Below are 19,505 nucleotides of genomic sequence, written 5' to 3'. Positions count from 1 at the left end.
TATTTCTCACTTTCCATTTGTTTCTATCAATTTCCCTTTGCCCCTCCAGACCCACTCACTTCCTCCCCTCTCCACCCTGCTCTCTGTCCCACAGGTTGCTGTGTCCTCTGTCTTCCAGCTGGGTTCTGCTAGTGGGAATTCCTGGCAAGAGATGGTAGAGGAGAAGGAAAACGAAGTCAGGGTATTTATTTTCCTGGTTTCTTCTCTGTGAGATTGCTGGTTACATCCCTTGACAGAAGGTCACTGCTTCTTAAAAGATGGCCTGTTCTGAAAATAAGATTCTCTTTTGGTATTCCAGTAACTCCTCTATCTCCTGTCCCTTTGGACCTAGAGGTTGTGACTGTTCCACTGTTGCTAGTCCCAGATCCTCCATTGTCCCTTGATTCCCATATATCCTGCCCACATCTTTAAAATTTGTTTTTTTAATTTTTTAATTTAATTTTTAAATTTTTAATTTTTTAAATTTAATTGAGTGACCATTTGTTATCTGTTGGAACCCTGAATGATACACCACTTTTATTTTGTCTTTGGTCCATGACTTATTTAGAAGTTTGTTTTTAATTTCCAAGTATGTGAGTTTTTTAAAAGTTATTCTTTTAAAACTAACTTCTAATTTTTAACTGATCAATATTTAGAGAACATGTTCTATATCATCATGATTCTTTGGCATTTGTTGAGAATTGCTTTGTGGTCAATTTTTATTTTGTTCCACAGGTGCTTGAATAGAATAAGTATTTTCTGTATCTTTCCTACTTTTGCCGGAGAGATGGGGGTTGTTTAATTGTATGTTTGTCATTTCTTCTTTAAAAATTAATTTTTCTTTATACACACTTGAGATCATGTTACTAGATGCATACAGATTTAGAATTGTTTTATCTTCCTGGTGATTTGTTCTTTTTGTCATTATATAGTGAAGTCTCTTTATCTCTAATGATACATTTTGCTTTAAAGCCTATTTTGTCTGAAATGAATATAGCTACTCCACCTTTCATTTCCTTAATAGTACTTCTGCATGTCTTTTTTACTTTTCCCTTAATTTTTCTTTATCCTTATGTTTTAGGTATATCTTGTTTCAACAGCATATAGTTGGATTTTTTTAAGCTACATAATCTAATTATCTGGTTTTTAAATAAAAGAAATATTGTCATTTTAGTTTACAATCAAAGTATAGTACATTTAGGATTCAAGGGATTTGGATTCCAGTCTCTACCCCACCATTGTGTGACCTTGAGCAACTCTTTCAAACTCTCTCTCAGGAGAGTAGTGATAAAATAGAAGTGTTGAATCAGATTATCTTGAATATCCCCTCTAGCTCATTTAGTGTCATTCCCTTCAATTACAGTAACATGGTACAAATTGATTTGTGACAGGGACTCTTAAAACCAGACCTAAAAATAAAAACAAAATCCTAGTGTAATTTGGTGAAAGAATTCAAATAGTAACTGACGTTTAGCTTTGGGTATTTGCTCTTTGTCATCTAAAACTTTAATTTTCTGTCATTCAATGTATAATACTTTTGCAGTTCAATTTTCTGAGGATAATCCATGTTTTTTAAAGAACATATTTTCCATGATTTGGGGGATATATATAAATATATTTTCTTGTGATTCTAAAGGTCTTTCATATTCTTTTCTTTTTTAATAAATTTATTTATTTATTTTTGGCTGTGTTGGGTCTTCGTTGCTGCCCACGGGCTTTCTCTAGTTGTGGAGAGCGGGGGCTACTCTTTGTGGCGGTGCACGGGCTTCTCATTGCGGTGGCTTCTTTTGTTGCGGAGCACAGGCTCTAGGCGTGCAGGCTTCAGCAGCTGTGGCATGCAGGCTCAGTAGTTGTGGCTCGGGGGCTCTAGAGCGCAGGCTCAGTAGTTGTGGCTCATGGGCCCAGCTGCTCTGCAGCACGTGGGATCCTCCTGGACCAGGGCTCGAACCCATGTCCCCTGCACTGGCAGGTGTATTCTTAACCACTGCACCACCAGGGAAGTCCCTCTTTCATATTCTTTAACAATCCAAAACTTATTTTCAAGGTTTTGTTATTAGTTTCCTGCCTCCTTTTCTTTTAGCTTACATTTTAATTTCTACAAAATCTTTTCTAGAGTTGTGGATACCACGATCTTTACCAGTTTTTCAGAAGATTAATCTAAAAATGACATCACTATATCTGAACCCTAAGACCTTGGAAATAAACCTACAGATCTCATTGTTAGTCTCTCCATTTAATGGAGGTACAGAAATAACTGCATCTAGTTTTTGTAGAGAGACTATTTTATTTGGAACCCCATTTTGCATGGTTGGCTATAGTGACACAGACTTTAGGATTAAGGCCTTTAGGAAGGAAGAGGTCACACTGTTTCTTGCTCTGGTTTTCACCTCCATTTTTGCACCTTTGTGTCAATGTGAACCAAACAGCTTCCCAAATCTACAACTGGTTCCTGGGCTTCCTCAACCCATCTAGAAAACTGCAGCAACCTAGGAGGTTGTCATTTAACCGACAATACTCTTGGTTAGGAGTCTGCTTTCTTATACACCAATCGTATAACCCTATGGTTACTTTGATTTAACTTGGTTATTTTTTAATTCATCCCAATAGCACATCTACAGACTCTCAGGATGGGTCAATTCTCCAGATGACTCATCTCATCTTTTATTGGGCCATTTTTCTGTGTAGATGCAAAATATGTAGGTGGGAGGTGGGAGGCTAGAACCTAAACTGAGTCTCTTTATGTTCAAGGTGGGGGGGATCACCAGATTTGAGTGTAATCCTGTAATTGTTTTTTAAAGTACTTTAAATCATATAGTTAACATACTAACATTACCTCTGTTTAAAAATAAAGGATAAAAAACCCCTCAAAGTCCGCTTTCACCATGCCCCCCATTGCTCCCCTCTCTTAGAGGTAACCATTATCGTTTTGAGGATACCTTTCCAGTGACCTTTCTATACATTTATTTCCTATACTGTATATATATATACACATTTTTTTTCCTTACATAAATGACACCTTCTCATTTTATAGGTGAGGAAACTGAGACCTTGAGGGGAGATGTGTTGCAAATTTATTGAAGGAAAGTGGACTGGACTACGGGTTCTGGTATTTTACTTCTGTTGCATGGGCTGCCGCACTAATCAATTAGTTTAGAGGCTGGGGAGCAGGTGCGAAAGTCGCTTTAGTGCAACGATGTAGGATTTGTATTTTGATAGGAGTTGCAGGAAACCTAGCAGAGGGCTCTGGAGTTGCAAAAACAAAAAATATACTGTCATCGGCAGTTGGGTCGGTTAATAAAGCTTGTGAAGCTGAAACGCAAAGAGCCTACTACCTACCAAGCCCTTCGGAAACTTAGGAAGCAATATCGCGTCTCTGAGACTGGCCTTGGAGCTTGGAGAGGAAGGCACCAGAGGTTGCAATGAAGGATGCGGTGGCGGACAGCAACCGAGCAGCCAACCCGGGGAGCAGAAAGCTCTCCCGGACCGATCTGGAAGTGCGCCTGCGCAGGCCGCCGCGGGGGGCCTGGGCGGGCGGGGCGGAGCTTGGGGGCGGTCAATGAGCCTGCGCAAACCGTGCGGCGAGGTGGGGGAGGGCGTTCCGTGTGTGTCTGTGTTGTTGTTCGGCGGCAGCGGCGGCGGCGGTAAGATGGCTGCCCACGGGGGCTCCGCGGCGTCCTCGGCGCTGAAGGGGTTAATTCAGCAGTTCACCGCCATCACCGGTAAGAGACGCGGTTACCGGAAGGTGGAGAGTGGGGTCTGGAGCGGGCGGCCGGTCTGCCCTGGGCTTCCCTTTACCTTCATGCATTCCTCTCTCGGGCTTTACCCACAGCTCTCGTCCTCCCTCCTGAGGAAGAGGCGACGACGGCGTCGGGTCTCCGGGTTCAGGCGGGAGACACCCCCTCACCCCCGCGCACCCCATACCCTCGTTCTTGGTCTTCTCGCAGTGTGGAGGGAAACCTCCCCACCCCCTTTCAGCCCAGACCCGGGGAATGGGCCGAGCTCATCCTCCCCCGCCGGCCCGGGGACCTGGGGGCGGGAGAGGTGGGGGGCCGCACCCGGGCCACCGCCCTCCTCCTTCATCATCATCGCCTCTTCTCTGTGCAGCCTTGGGGTGCAGCGCATCCCCTCACCTCCTTATTCCTTTTTTCCTTGGCCAGGTCATTCTCCCCCCCGTGCTTGGCCTGCCCTTCCCCTTTCTGGGCCCCTCGGAGCCATCGCTGTGGCCCTGGCGTGTTCGGGCCCTCCCGCCTTAACGGCGAGGCTGGTGGGTTCGGCAGCGCCTTTACCGATCTCGGGGGATAGGCCGCCAGAAAGGGGGGGGTGCTGAGGAGTACCCTCCAGACTGAGGTTTTAAGAGAAGAATGAGGGGGAACACCCCCCCCCCCCCCCAGACCTTAATAGGAAAGGCCTGGAGGAATCCTCGGTGGCGTTTCCCACCTCCCCATTAAAAAATAATAAAGACTGAGACGATGGCGCCAGGGCCTCCTGCTGATAAAATAGGAATGATGGCAGAAACTTCTTTGAGACAAAATCAGTTTCTGGATGTCAGTATCCCCCAAACCCTCGGTTTTTCTTTTCCTTTGGACCCCTGCGAAGGGCACACGCAGATCCTCTTACTGCCTGGAGGAAAGGCCCTAAGCCATTCTATGAATTCTCTCTGTCTTGTTCTCTGTGATGGTGCTGAACTTTTTTTGCATGAGTTATTAGAGGGCGGAGCAAATGATGAAGTTCTCTGTGGAGTGATTTGAGAGAAGAGTACTACATGTGCCTGAGTGTAATTTTGCCGTTCTAGTTTGTCGTTTTGTAAGGAGGTCAGAATGTTAGCAGATCTATACTTTATTTGGTAGTTTGTTAGATGCAGAGAACATTTCCATTTTGAATGTATCCAGAGTTTGACGTGCAAGATCTGGTTAAGTGAAATTTTATGTTTTAACCACTACCGGTTGTTTGCGAGTTGTCGTTTTAATAGTTAAAGCTAGTTTTATTTTTTACTTTGCAGCGATAACTATATTTTTGATGCATTGTCTAGCTTGTGGGCATGAAACATCAAGTCAAAGTTGATAAAGTAAAATTGGTAACAAAATTGGGATGAGAAATGGAATGATAACTTTTCTTAATATTTAAAAATTGTGATTGGACTATTATATTAGAGATGTAATGCATTTCCCGGTGTCTAAGCAGATCATTATTGGGAAAATCAGAAAATTATTGCTATATTATGTTTATACAGAAAAATCTTTGTAGTGAATTACATATAGAAGTGATTATCATTATCTTTTCTTTAGATTTTCTAGAGGTGGTTTAAGATGCCACCTATTTCATTCCAGTTTTTTATGCTAACTACCACTTTAGGAACTCAGATTGTTTTAGTCTCACATTATTTCTTCTAATGCAACATTTTTGGTATGTGTAGACAAAACCCAAAATGTGGTGAGATGAAGTGACTCACTTAATTGCTTTAATTCTGTTTCTGTCAGCTAGTCTTCATGGCTTGTTTCCTGGTCACAGGCCCTTCTATTCCTGAATCAAGTTGGAGACCCTCAGTAGACAATGGTATCTGGAGGTCTGTAAAAGCGAAAATACCTTAGATTGTTCTTAATGTATTATGGATTTATAATAATTTTTTTACAAGATAGTAATTAAATATTAGAAACACATGATTGACCCCTTTACTCCCTTTAATATATCCTAAAAAAATGTGTGTGTGTATATATATATATATATTTTTTTTTTTTTTTTTGGCCGTGCGGCATATGGGATCTTAATTCCCCGAGCAGGGATGGAACCCGTGCCCCCTGCAATGGAAGCACAGAGTCTTAACCACTGGACCACCAGGGAAGTCCCCACTAATATTTTAAATTGTAGTATTTATGACAGAAAGGTATTTGAAATTTATTTATTGCTAGATGAATGAAACTGACCTTAAGAGTTTATGCTCTCATTTCAAAAAGATTTTACTTACTTGGAAGCCCAACATTGTGGTAAAAGCAATGCATTTTCAAAAATGTGAGTCTTACCTTTTCTGTGGCATTTAGAAGTAGAGAAAATTGAAAGAATTTTAACTTTTATTTCTCACTAAATAGAACAGATCTCTCTCACACTCTCTCTCTATGATATGTGAGTATGAAGTAATGACTCTGACTTTTAAAAAACATTAAAAAGATATCACAACATGAAATAATTTTGAAAAAAGAAACACTAGTTCATTCTCACAATAGCAATATTATTTATTTCACATATTATCTTCCAGTTCTTGTTTACATACTTATTTTTATTTTTTAAATTACTTTAAAATTATTTTTACATTGTGGATCATAATGTACATAATTTAGAATTCTGAAATTTTCAATTAACGTTACATCATAAACATTTTTCCTATGATTAAACCCTTTGATAAGCAGATAGCCAAGGGAAGTGATGGTCTTTGAAGTGGTCACACTGAGAAGCTATGTACCTTTACCGTTGATGCCATTAGCATTATTTCAAGCTACATAGAAAACCAGTCCTGTTATTTTATAGTCTACCACATTTTACAGTATTACTCAGTTTGATCTCCCTTGATACTCTCATACATGGCTTAGACTGCTGACTACTTTCAGAAGTTACATCAGTTCTCAAAACCTGAGGAAAGAATGTGCCACTGGATCTGAAGGTAATTCCAAAAGAGCAGTTTTTAAAAATGTTTTGAACCACAGCAGTATCCCATTAACACCAACTTGGACTGACATCCAGCCACACATATACAAAATGCATAGATGTAATCAGAATAATTCATGAGATGAGGGAGATATAGATGCTATAGAATAGGTAGAAATAAATACACAATCAGAAGGTAAGGCCAAAAAGTGAGGGAATAGAAAGTGAGGCTGAGAAGAGTACAAGTGGTTGCTAGTGTAGCATTCCATAAAGCTTTGTGTATAGTAGGCATTCACAAACTTAATGAAATTATAGAACCCCTTTAGTTTAATCTTTTTTAAAATTGTTGAATGAATGCATATTTGTTAAATTAGAAACTCTTGGTGTTGGTAGTATTTGGATTTGTGGTCAACTTCCATTCATATTCTTTCTACAATACATTTTTCTTGGGTTAGTATTAAAGTGTATTTAAGTTCTCTGTGTCAAGAAAGGTAGTTGCAAGTGTTCTAGGTATTAAAAGAAAACTCTTCTGGAATTTTAAGAACTATTTCAAAGAGTGTTAATGAAGTTTGAGCAGAAATTTAGGGAGGGAATAAATTTTTTTGAGTTGTGAGTAGACTCTTACTAGTAAACTCAGTATTTATTAATAGACTGCTATGTGCCAGGCATGGTTCAGATCTTGGGGATACTACCATGAGCAAGACATGGTGTCTGTCCTCAAAAAGCCTAAAGGTTAATGGGAATACAGACACATAAATGGGTATTGTAATACATTGGGATAATGGTAAGGAGCTGTTACGGTAGCACAAATGAGGGAGGTCAAGAAAAGCTTCCCAGAAGAAATAATTTCTTAGCTAAAACCTGGAGGAGAGCTGTTTCTGACAGGAGAAACATGTGCAGAGACCTGGAGGAAAGAGGGCCAGGCATACATATGGAGACAAGAAAGGAGAGACAGTAGGTTGAGGGAATTGATGATAATTCCAAATGAAGAGAACATAGCTTGTGTGAGATGCAATAAATGGGGCTGAAGAGATAAGAGGGTACCAGATGAGGAAGGGCCTTGTAACTCATGTTAAGAAATCTTGGCTTTATTCTGAATGTAATGGGGAGTCAGTGAAAAGTTTTAATTAGAGGAGTGACACAATCATATTTGGTTTTTTCAGAAAGAGCTGCTTGGCCATAGGGGAGAAGAGGTAGGCATAGACATCAGTAGAAGACTGTTGGAATAATTGAAGATGCTGGTGTCCTGAAATAAGTTAGTGGCAGAGAAGTGGACTCTGAAAGGTAAGGGAAGAATTCAGAGGAGTCAGAATGAAGCTTAGGATTCTGTTTTGGACGTCTAAGTTTATAATAGTACAATTTGTGAAGGTATGGAATAGTAGCAGAGGTTTGGGGAGATGATTAGTTCAGCTTAGGTAAGTTGCTGCCTGTGGGACTTCCAAATGGAGCTGTTCAGTAGGGAAATGAATATTTGGGTCTAGAAAGAAGAGTGACATCTGATGAGTCATATTGATGGCAGTTGAAGCTATAAAAGTGGATGTGTCCTTTGTTCCAGGACACAAAGCTGAAGGAACACTAACATCTAACAGACGGTAAAGAAGAAAGTACAGAGAAGGATCGGAAGAAACCAAAGATGTAGGAGGAAAACCAGGAGAATGTGATGGTACTTTAAACATTAGGAGTAGGGTAATATGTCAGATATTATGTAGGCACTTTAGGAAACCAGAAATCATTGAATATTCACAGATTTTTCTTGGTTAGGGTTGGAAGACATCTTAGAAACCATATTGACCCATTTCTGAGTTAAAATGAGAAATTGAAGGCCCAGAGAAGTAAAGTGATTTAGGGTTATATGTCTTAGGTCAGTGCTTCTCAAATTTATTTGTAGGAAAGGACCGCCCCCCCCACCCCTTTAAAAAAAAAATCTTCATAGACCAATACTTTAATTTTTCTTTTTTTTTTTTTTTGGCTACGCCACACGTGGCTTGTGGGATCTTAGTTCCCCGACCACGGATCGAACCCGGGCCCTCAGCAGTGAAAGGAGGGAATTCCCCATAGACCAGTGCTTTAGTAAAAATGCAATACAAATTAAGTGTTTAAAAAAATGAAATAAAAAGAACACATACAAAATATAAACCCAAATTCTGTTAAAATAAAGGGTATAATTTGCATACAGTAAAATGTAACATTTTTAGTGTAGAGTTAAAGTTTTCATAAGTGCATGCAGTCGTAAAACCACAATAAAGATGCAGAACGGTTCTTTTTTTTTTTTAATAAATTTATTTATTTTTTTATTTATTTATTTTTGGCTGCGTTGGGTCTTGCTGTGTGCGGGCTTTCTCTTGTTGTGGCGAGCGGTGGCTACTCTTCGTTGCGGTGCGTGGGCTTCTCATTGCGGTGGCTTCTCTTGTTGCGGAGCTCGGGCTCTAGGTGCGCAGGCTTCAGTAGTTGCAGCACATGGGCTCAGCAGTTGTGGCTCGCAGGCTCTAGAGCTCAGGCTCAGTAGTTAGGGCACACGGGCTTAGTTGCTCCGTGGCACGTGGGATCTTCCTGGACCAGGGATCGAACATGTATCCCCTGTATTGGCAGGCAGATTCTTAACCACTGCACCACCAGGGAAGTCCCCAAGATGCAGGACAGTTCTATCCTCAAAAATTTCCCCCTGTCCCTTTGTAGTCAGTCCCTCCTCTCACCTGTAGCCTAATCTTTTTGTCTATTGTTTTTCTTTTCCAGAATGTCATATAAATGGAATCACAGTATGTAGTCAGGCTTCTTTTGAGTCTGGCTTCTTTTACTTAGCATACTGCATTTGAGATTCATTCATGATGTTGTGGTATGAGTAGTTCCTTTTTATTGGTGAATAATATACCATTGTATGGATATACTACAATTTGTTTATCCATTCATTAAATGAATGGATAATTTTGTTGTTTCTTGTTTGGGAGATTATAAATAAAGCTGCCAAAAACATTAGTGTACAAGTGTGTGAATGTATGTTTTCATTTCCTTTGGATAAATAGTTAGGAGTGGGATCATATGATAGGTGTGTAACTTTAAAAAATGTCATACTATTTTCCTAAGTTACTATTGATACATACACCATTTTGCATTTTGTCTTTCTCTGTCTGACTTACTTCACTTGGTATGTAATCTCTAGGTCCATCCATGTTGCTGCAAATGGCATTATTTCATCCTTTTTTATGGCTGAGTAATATTCCATTGTGTATATATACCACATTTTCTTTATCCGTTCCTCTGTTTATGGACATTTAGGTTGCTTCCCTGTCTTGGCTATTGTCAATAGTGCTGCAATGAACAGTGGGGTGCATGTATCCTTTCAAATTATGGTTTTATCCGGATATATGCCCAGGAGTGGAATTGCTGGATCATATGGTAGTTCTATTTTTAGTTTTTTAAGGAACTTCCATAGTGTTCTCCATAGTGCTTGTATATAAATATTTTAAAAAATATTTTCTATTCCTCAATACTTAAAAACTCCAGGATGGGAGACCAGTGAGGAGGTTGAACTTTGATCTTACTTCTTGCAACTGTCACCGACTCTCATTTCCTTGGTGGATAGTCTGGCTGGCTTTATTATCATTTCTAGGGGAAGTGTAGAACCAAAAAGTAACCACTTTGTGTCCCTGTCATTTCTGTGCTCTATCCCTGTGGGGCAAGAAAGGGTCTGTAGAGGGATTTTTTTTCTTTTTAAAAAAAATCTCTGTGACTACCATACTTAGGTTCCTTGATAATAGTGAAGAGACTGTTCTTTTGGCATTGAAAATAGTGTAGAGAATAGGTATAAAGGACTACTAAAGTTTGAAATGTCTCTTGATTCTTCTTTCCAGCTGTGGTGGAAACATAGACTGCATTACAGGTTTGGGGCTATTTTCTATATGAAGTTATTAAAGGAGAAAGAGTGTGAACTAAGAGGCAGCAGCAAGGAGATGGCCACTGATAAATTGGGTGCCACAAGCTGGGTTAATGCCTTTGGTGCCATTAGCAAGCTAAAGCAGATGGAAGAAAAGGTAATGGATAAATAAAAAGTGCATGTGGTGAGAAACAGTAAAGTGGGACTTCTGCCATAGATATGGATTATGGGGTGTTATGGACTGAATTTTTGTGTCCTTCCCAAAATTCATATTTTGAAATCCTGAGCCCCCAGTGTGATGGTATTAGGAGGTGGGGCCTTTGGGAGGTGGTTAGGTCATGAGGGTGGAGTCCTTATGAATGTGATTAGTATACTTAAAAGGAGACCCCAGAGAGCTATCTGGCCCCTTCCTCCATGTGAGTACACACGGAAAAGACAACTGTCTTATCAACCAGGAAGTGGGCCTGCACCACACACCAAATCTGCTGGAGCCTGATCTTTGACTTCCCAACCTCCAGAACTGTGAGAGATAAATGTTCGTTGTTTAAGCCACCCAGTCTATGGTAGTTTTGTTAGAGCAGCCCGAACAAACTAAGACACTGGGTTAGATTAAGCTATCCTGCTGCTACCTATAATATTGAGACCTCAAAATAAGCCCATGAACAGGTTTACAGGTAGTTTAAATCTGCAAGTTTCTTTTAAAGGCCCCCCTCCCCCTTTTAAAAAAGATTTGTTCTTCATTCTGAATATAATAAGAGAGAATTTCAAATTTTTTTATGGCTGACTCATCAAAAATTGTTATTACCTCTAAGTATATAGGTAAAACTTGTAACTTGTTTAAATTTGTTTATCACTGTTCCTGTCCTCTATATCATTTAGCCCTCCTTACTTTTCCTTTGCCCTCTCAGTTAACCTTCTATTCCTCTGTTTAGCTAAGTGGAAGTGTTGTTGGCATTTTGGCTAGGACAGTTTCTTGTTCTGTAGGACTGTTCCGTTCCTTGCAGAAGATTTAGCGCTTGTATGAGTTTCCTGTGGCTGCTGTAACAAATTACCACAAACTGCAGTGCTTAACACAGTTATTCTCTCAGTTCTGGAGGCCAGAAGTCTGAAATGAAGGTGTGAGAAGTCTTTAGGGGAGGGGAGACATTTTCCAACCTACTAAGGCACCCCTGGCTTCTCTCCACTAAATGCCAGTAGTGCTCCCATCCCCTAATCATGAAACACCAAAAATGGTGTCTCACATTTCTAGATGTCTCTACTACTTCCTGACATTGAGAACCACTGGAACCTTTAATTATCCTTCAGTTATCTTCTGTTTCTAAAACGATACACTTGGGACCTCCCTGGTGGCGCAGTGGTTAAGACTCTGTGCTCCCAATGCAAGGGGTCCGGGTTCGATCCCTGGTCAGGGAACTAGATCCCACATGCATGCTGCAACTAAGAGTTCACATGCCACAACTAAGGAGCCCGTGTGCCGCAACTCAGGAGCCGGTGAGCCATAACAAAGGAGCCCACAAACCACAACTAAGGAGCCCTCCTGCTGCAACTAAGACCCAGCGCAACCAAATAAATAAATAAATGTTTTAAAAAATGGCATATTCCTGGGCCCTACCCAGACCCTTCCAATTGGAGTGGGGGCAGGATCTACATTTAAAAAAAAAAAAGATACACTAAGTGATACAACAAGTGATAAACTAAGAATGCCTGATTATACAAGCACAGATGGCTCAGATAATTTGGCTTTATTTAAGAAAGTGAATGGTGTACTTTGCTTCTTGGGGCCCTCTCTAATACTGCCTTCTTCAGTCTTGCCAGAATTTAGCATGTGCTTCTTTTTTAAAAAATCTCGTAAGTAGAGACCCCTTTTATGGAAAGCTCTTAGGTCACTATACTGACAAGCTCCAGTGATGGAAGTTATCCTGTCAGATTGTCAAAAGATATATGATATGCTGTCTGTAGTTTAGATTCTAGCACTAAATGGTTAAGTGAGGATTATAGATAAGAATGGCAGTTCTCACTTTGTTATACAGCAGAAACTAACACACCATTGTAAAGCAATTATACTCCAATAAAGATGTTAAAAAAAGCAATTCTGAGCCTCGAGTGTTGACACCTTCTGCCCCCCAAAATATCACAGTTATTATTTCTTTATTATAGCTTTATTTTTGTCTTAAAGTCATTCTCGGTATAATCCCTTTTACTAAATTCTATTTTAATCTGTAGTTCAGTGGATCTCTGAAATACTCACCTATACTTTTATTACATTTTCCTGTGTTTCTACATCAGCTCTTTTTTTTGGGGGCCACTTGCAGGATCTTAGTTCCCCCACCAGGGATTGAACCCAGGCCCTTGCAGTGAAAGGGCCAAGTCCTAACCACTGGACTGCCAGGGAATTCCCAGCAGTGGTCATTTTTAAGTTGAATTTCCTTATGAACAAATTTCAAAAGGAGTGAAGCAGCCGGGATTGGTTGCTATTATAGCAGAAGGGAGTTTCGATCCCCCATCAGCATGTTCTTTTTTTTTTTTTTTAATATTTATTTGGTTGTACTAGGTCTTAGTTGCAGCAGGCGAGCTCCTCAGTTGCAGCACATGGGCTCCTTAGTTGTGGCTCGCTGGCTCCTTTGTTGCAGCACATGGGCTCCTTAGTTGTGGCATGTGAACTCTTAGTTGTGGCATGCACGTGGGATCTAGTTTCCCGGCCAGGGATTGAACCTGGGCCCCCTGCATTGGGAGTGCACGGAGTCTTAACCACTGCGCCACCAGGGAAGTCCCAGCATGTTCTTTGTGCCTTTTGTGGTGCTTTAGTGCAGTGTGGTGAGCACCTAGAGAGACAAGAGCCAAAATGGTATAAACTCAGCCATTTAATTCTCTGAAAAGAAAAAGATCAGTAGATGTCATTCAGAGGCTAGTTTTAGGGTTTATTATGTGGCAAAGATAATAGTTCATGCATCTCTTGCTGGAATAAGCAGCCAGAGTAGTTTACATACAGGAACCTTTTAATTTTCAGAAGCTGCTGTGTAGATAAATTAAAATGGTGGAGTACAATAGACACTGAACTTTTAGACTAGCATTTAAGAAATATAGTAATGTAACCAGTATAACTAGACAGTGTAAAAATATTAGAAAAACACTGAAACAAAGCCTCAGGTTTTATGAGTAATGATATAGAAAGTTTTCATCAAATTTGTACTGTTTTTGCCCCAAGAGTTTGTATTTAATTACCTAACATACAGTTGGCTACTGGGATATTTGAACTCCTCCTTTCCCTCAAAAAGTTGAATTTGTTTTTATTTTGAGATTTCACTTTTTTTTTTTTTTTGGCTGTGTTGGGTCTTTGTTGCTGCGTGCGGGCCTTCTCTAGTTGCGGCAAGCAGGGGCTACTCTTCGTTGCTGTGCACGGGCTTCTCATTGTGGTGGCTTCTTTTGTTGCAGAGCACATGCTCTAGGCGCATGGACTTAGTAGTTGTGGCACGCGGGCTCAGTAGTTGTGGCTTGTGGCCTCTAGAGTGCAGGCTCAGTGGTTGTGGCACCTGGGCTTAGTTGCTCCGCGGCATGTGGGATCTTCCCGGACCAGGGCTCGGACCCATGTCCCCTGCATTGGCAGGCGGATCCTTAACCACTGCACCACCAGGGAAGTCCGAGACTTCACTTTTTTAAAGTGTTTCCTAATGGTGAGAATATAAGTCTGTATATACTAGAACTTGAGAACATTTTTTTTTTTAATTATTTTATTTTTATTGAAGTATAGTTAGTTTTTACAATGTTGGGTTAGTTTCTGGTGTACAGCAAAGTGATTCAGTTATACATACATATATATATATTCTTTTTCTTATTCTTTTCCATTATAGTTTATTACAAGATATTGAATATAGTTCCTTACGCTATACAGTAGGACCTTGTTGCTTATTTTATATATAGTATAGAATTTGAGAACTTTTGGTTCAGCTTGACTGAGGACTTATGGAGAGAGAACTGGCTTGAGAAGAGTGAGAACTGGCCAGTTCAGTGAGTTTTTAAAGTCTGTAAGGTAGAAGAGCTAGCAGAGACAAGGATAGAGATAAGGCCCTGTGGAAAAGTAGTATCTATTCCTGTATCTACTTTAGGGTGAGGAGAGAGGGGGAAGGTCCACAACTTAACAGGTGGGTATTTGGTGTGTTGTCAAGAAAAATGAGGGGACTGGGATTTCCCTGGTGGTGCAGTGGTTAAGAATCCGCCTGCCAATGCAGGGGACACGGGTTCAAGCCCTGGTCCGGGAAGATCCCACATGCTGCAGAGCAGCTGAGCCCGTGCGCCACAACTGCTGAAGCCCGCACACCTAGAGCCCGTGATCTGGAGAGAGAAGCCACTGCAATGAGAAGCCCATGCACAGCAACTAGAGAAAGCCCGCATGCAGCAACGAGGACCCAACCCCAACGCAGCCAAAAATAAATAAAAAAAAAAAAAAACGAGAAGAAGAATGAGGGGACTGATTTTACTGCTGTCACTCTCCATATCATACAGAGAGAGGCATGGCATTGTAAAGTACCACCAAGTGATCTGCCTAGGTTACAAAAACACCTGCATCTGGAGGGAATGGTACAGAGGTGAGATGAAAGCAGAAGGGTATAAAATAGGAGCGGTTTATAAGGGCCAAGTCTTGTGTGCAGCTCAAGAGAGATGAAAAGTTTTCCAGTCAGCAGTGCAGAACTGTTGAAACAGGGGAGATAATCAAATTTACATTCTTTTGCAATATAGAAGGTATATCAATAGGAGCATGACCAAGAGCAAAGAAATGTGATAGTTCATGTAAGAGATGTTGAAGGCCTGAACAAAGAGTATAGCAGTGAACATAGAACAGTATGGATAGGGGTGTTGTTAATTAGATGGAAGCTGTAGGATTTGTTGGTTGACTGATGGGCTGTTTGCAGTTGAAGAGAGAATAGTGGAGGAAAGTTTCTCAATTTTGAGTAATATATGAAGCCCTTTTAAAGAAAAAACATCCCTGGCCCTATGTAACTTAAATTACCATATATACCCAGATATAAGGCACACCCCAAATAAAAGGCAATTCTGTATTTGTCCAGTTCCCAAAAAAGATTTTTGACTGACATAAATATGTAAATTTCTAGAGATTTAAGTGAAATGATTGATGCTTTTTTATAATGTTATTTATTGATTTAACATTAAATCACAATATTGTATATTAATGCTTTTTTCCAGTCATGTTCCATGAAATAATTTTGTTCTTTTTTTGTTTTTTACTAGCATTTAGATATCTCTTTGTCAGCTTTCTGACAAAGCTGTAGCTGCTCAGTATCATCTAACAGTTTTTTGGAGCATGTGATTTTCACTTTATGTTGTTTGAGATACAGCACATTTAAAATTTGTATGTGATGCTTTCACTGGACATTTTATCTTAAGTTCATTTATCCTAAATACCCATTTGCTATTTGTGATTTCCACAGTGTAACCATATTGCTTTGTAAATGAAATTTAAAATATAAATATATGCGGTTTAAAATTCAAAGGATAGGGGAATTCCCTGGTGGTCCAGTGGTTAGGACTCGGCGCTTTCACTGCCAGGGCCGGGATTCAATCCCTGGTCGGGGAACTATGATCCCACAAACGTGTGGCGCAGCCAAGAGGAAAAAAATTCAAAGGATATAGAAGGGTTGTTTTGGCTGAAGTCTGGCCTTTCTTTCCCCAGTGTACTAACTGGTTAACTGAAGTACTATGAGATAGTTTTAAGTCAGTTCATTAGATATTGATCACATGCAAGCGAACATGACGTTAGATGCTAGGGTACCAAGAAAAAAATCAACCCCTGTGTTCAAGAAGCTCCTGCTCTTTTGGAGGAGCTAGAAAGTAAACAAGTATTTACTGCTTAGTAGTATGTCCATGTATGTAATAGAAGAGTATCCCAGTGGTGGGAGTGGGGAGGAGGTAGTGTAGAGAATGCTTAGCACAGGAATTGAAAAAAGTAACACTTATGGTGATTCTTGAGCATGCATGAACTAGACGAAGGGGGAGATAAGGAGAATAAGGGCTTTCCAAGTGTGTAATTTGGTGTGACTGTACTGAATTGCATAGGACGGAGAAGAGAAGAGGAAAAGCCAGAGAGATAAGCTGAGGTCTGATCACAGAGGACTTGCCAGATCATAAGAACTTTGGAATTTATACTGTGGGTGTCAGAGAGCCATTAAAGAATTTAAACTGTGTGTGTGTGTTTGTATTTGTGTGTGATAATCACACTTGTATCTTGGAACATAACTTCAGCAGCAAGGTGGAAGATAGAATGATCATCAGTTAGGAGCCTATTGTAGTAATCCAGGTAAGAAGAATTAAGGACTTGATTTAAAGCCTTAGAGATAATAGTAGAGAGAAGAAAACAAATGAAAGATATTAAGAGTAGAGTCAGCAGTTCATTTCTGGCAGTAGGACTAAACTAGAGAGATACCATGAGTAACCCTCCCAAGTGAGAAGGAAAATCCTGAATAAAATATTTTTAAAAATCTCATAAAATGTATCATTGGGCTGGTGAGAAAGTAAAGAATATTCAGAAGCTAAAAATGAAATGAAATTGGAAATGAGATGTTAGCAAGGTTTTAAGTAAGCTTTCACCCTCGTTGAAGCTGCCCTAACTGGATGGCTTTGAACTTCTCTTTTGATGGCGTCAGAGGGCACAGGAAACAAGCTTGCAGCCTTCCTAAGGAGAGGAATCTGAAAGGAGAACCCTCCCATACATGAAGCTGGGACCTTGGCATTTGGGGAGTGGCAGGAGAAATCTTCTCTGAGAATTTATAACAAGGGTCCTTACAGGGTCACATTTCCCATGTGGTTTCATAAAACTTCAAGTCAAGAATGTATTTTATTTTATTTAAAAAAAACTTTTTTAAGAACTAACATTTAGTATTTACTTTATTATTTTTGTCTGCGTTGGGTCTTCGTTGCTGCTCACAGGCTTTCTCTAGTTGCGGCAAGTGGGGGCTACTCTTCGTTGCGGTGCACAGGCTTCTCATTGCGGTGGCTTCTCTTGTGGAGCACGGGCTCTAGGCGCGAGGGCTTCAGTAGTTGTGGGGAGCAACTTCTAGAGTGCAGGCTCAGTAGTTGTGGCTCACAGGCTTAGTTGCTCCGCGGCATGTGGGATCTTCCCGGACCAGGGCTCGAACCCGTGTCCCCTGCATTGGCAGGCGGATTCTTAACCACTGTGCCACCAGGGAAGCCCCAAGAATGTATTTTAAATATTGTCTGTTCGGTGGTGCCTTCAGGTACCTTACAAAATCTATCAAGTTATCTTCTCTTAGGAGGGATGTACCTTCAACCCAGCCTTCAAAAATCTACAGATTAAAATTCCAAGCCACTTAAGATCATAGTCAAAAAAAAATCACAAAGTGCACAAAAAAACATTGCATAGTGTGCAAGAGCCAGCAGAAACGAGACAGTGACCTCTAGAGACTGCAGAAATTTTATATTTTGTCTTAATAATTCCAGTAAGTTTGATTAATATATTAGATGAAATGAAAAGAAATATGAGTATGAAGTAAGGGTCTCTGAAACATGACCAGGCAGATTAGGAAACAAAAACCCCAGAACTTCTAGTTATAAAAAATTAACTAAAATTAAAAGCTCATGAACAGGTAAAAAACAAATTGGCACAGCATAGAATGAAGAGTTCTAACATACATCTAATTGGAGTTCCAGAAGGACATAAGTGTGAATGGAGGAGTAAGGTAATTTTTGTTTATTTATTTATTTTTAACATTTTTATTGGAGTATAATTGCTTTACAGTGGTGTGTTAGTTTCTGCTGTATAACAAAGTGAATCAGCTATATGTATACATATATCCACATATCTCCTCCTTCTTGCGTCTTCCTCCCACCCTCCCTATCCCACCCCTCTAGGTGGTCACAAAGCACTGAGCTGATTTCCCTGTGCTATGCGGCTGCTTCCCACTAGCTATCTCTTTTACATTTGGTAGTGTATATATGTCCATGCCACTCTCTCACTTCGTCCCAGCTTAACCTTCGCCTTTCCCGTGTCCTCAAGTCCATTCTCTACGTCTGCATCTTTATTCCTGTCCTGGCCCTAGGTTCTTCAGAACAGTTTTTTTTTTTTTAGATTCCATATATATGTGTTAGCATATGGTATTTGTTTTTCTCTTTCTGACTGACTTCACTCTGTATGACAGACTAACTCCATCCACCTCACTACAAATACCTCAATTTCGTTTCTTTTTATGGCTGAGTAATATTCCATTGTATATATGTGCCACATCTTTATCCAATCATCTGTAGATGGACACTTAGGTTGGTTCCATGTCCTGGCTATTGTAAATAGAGCTGCAATGAACATTGTGGTACATGACTCTTTTTGAATTATGGTTTTCTCAGGGTGTATGCCCAGTAGTGGGATTGCTGCGTCATATGGTGGTTCTATTTTTAGTTTTTTAAGGAACCTCCATACTGTTCTCCATAGTGGTTGTGTCAGTTTACATTCCCACAAGCAGTGCAAGAGGGTTCCCTTTTCTCCGCACCCTCTCCAGCATTTATCGTTTGTAGATTTTTTGATGATGGCCATTCTGACCCGTGTGAGGTGATACCTTATTGTAGTTTTGATTTGCATCTCTCTAATGATTAGTGATGTTGAGCATCCTTTCATGTGTTTGTTGGCAATCTGTATATCTTCTTTGGAGAAATGTCTATTTAGGTCTTCTGCCCATTTTTGGATTGGGTTGTTTGGTTTTTTTTTTTTGATACTGAGCTGCATGAGCTGCCTGTATATTTTGGAGATTAATCCTTTGTCAGTTGCTTCATTTGCAAATATTTTCTCCCATTCTGAGAGTTGGCTTTTCATCTTGTTTATGGTTTCCTTTCCTGTGCAAAAGCTTTTAAGTTTCATTAGGTTCCATTCGTTTATTTTTGTTTTTATTTACATTTTTCTAGGAGGTGGGTCAGAAAGGATCTTGATGTGATGTATGTCATAGAGTGTTCTGCCTATGTTTTCCTCTAAGAGTTTTATAGTGTCTGGCCTTACATTAGG

The 19,505-nt window shown here is 40.1% G+C and overlaps 1 protein-coding gene across 4 annotated transcripts in view; it reads left to right on the top strand.

Moving 5' to 3' along the window:
- The first annotated feature begins 3,560 nt into the window (after positions 1–3,560).
- UBXN7 (UBX domain protein 7) overlaps positions 3,561–19,505 on the top strand; it is a 70,746-nt gene continuing 54,801 nt past the window's right edge. For 2 of the 4 annotated variants that reach the window (XM_082393299.1, XM_082393296.1), the window contains exon 1: positions 3,561–3,698. In XM_082393299.1, coding sequence (XP_082249425.1) covers positions 3,626–3,698 — 73 coding nt within the window. In that variant the 5' untranslated portion in view covers positions 3,561–3,625. Of the gene's footprint in view, positions 3,699–7,778; positions 7,900–8,170; positions 8,279–19,505 lie in introns of all 4 variants that reach the window. The other 2 variants (XM_082393298.1, XM_082393297.1) reach the window with 2 other exon arrangements.

This window comes from Balaenoptera borealis (genome assembly GCF_965194805.1).
Source record: "Balaenoptera borealis genome assembly, chromosome: 5".
In the NCBI taxonomy this organism is placed as follows: domain Eukaryota; kingdom Metazoa; phylum Chordata; class Mammalia; order Artiodactyla; family Balaenopteridae; genus Balaenoptera; species Balaenoptera borealis.
Note: the sequence above shows the minus strand (reverse complement) of the source record. Positions and strands in the feature narration are given on the sequence as shown.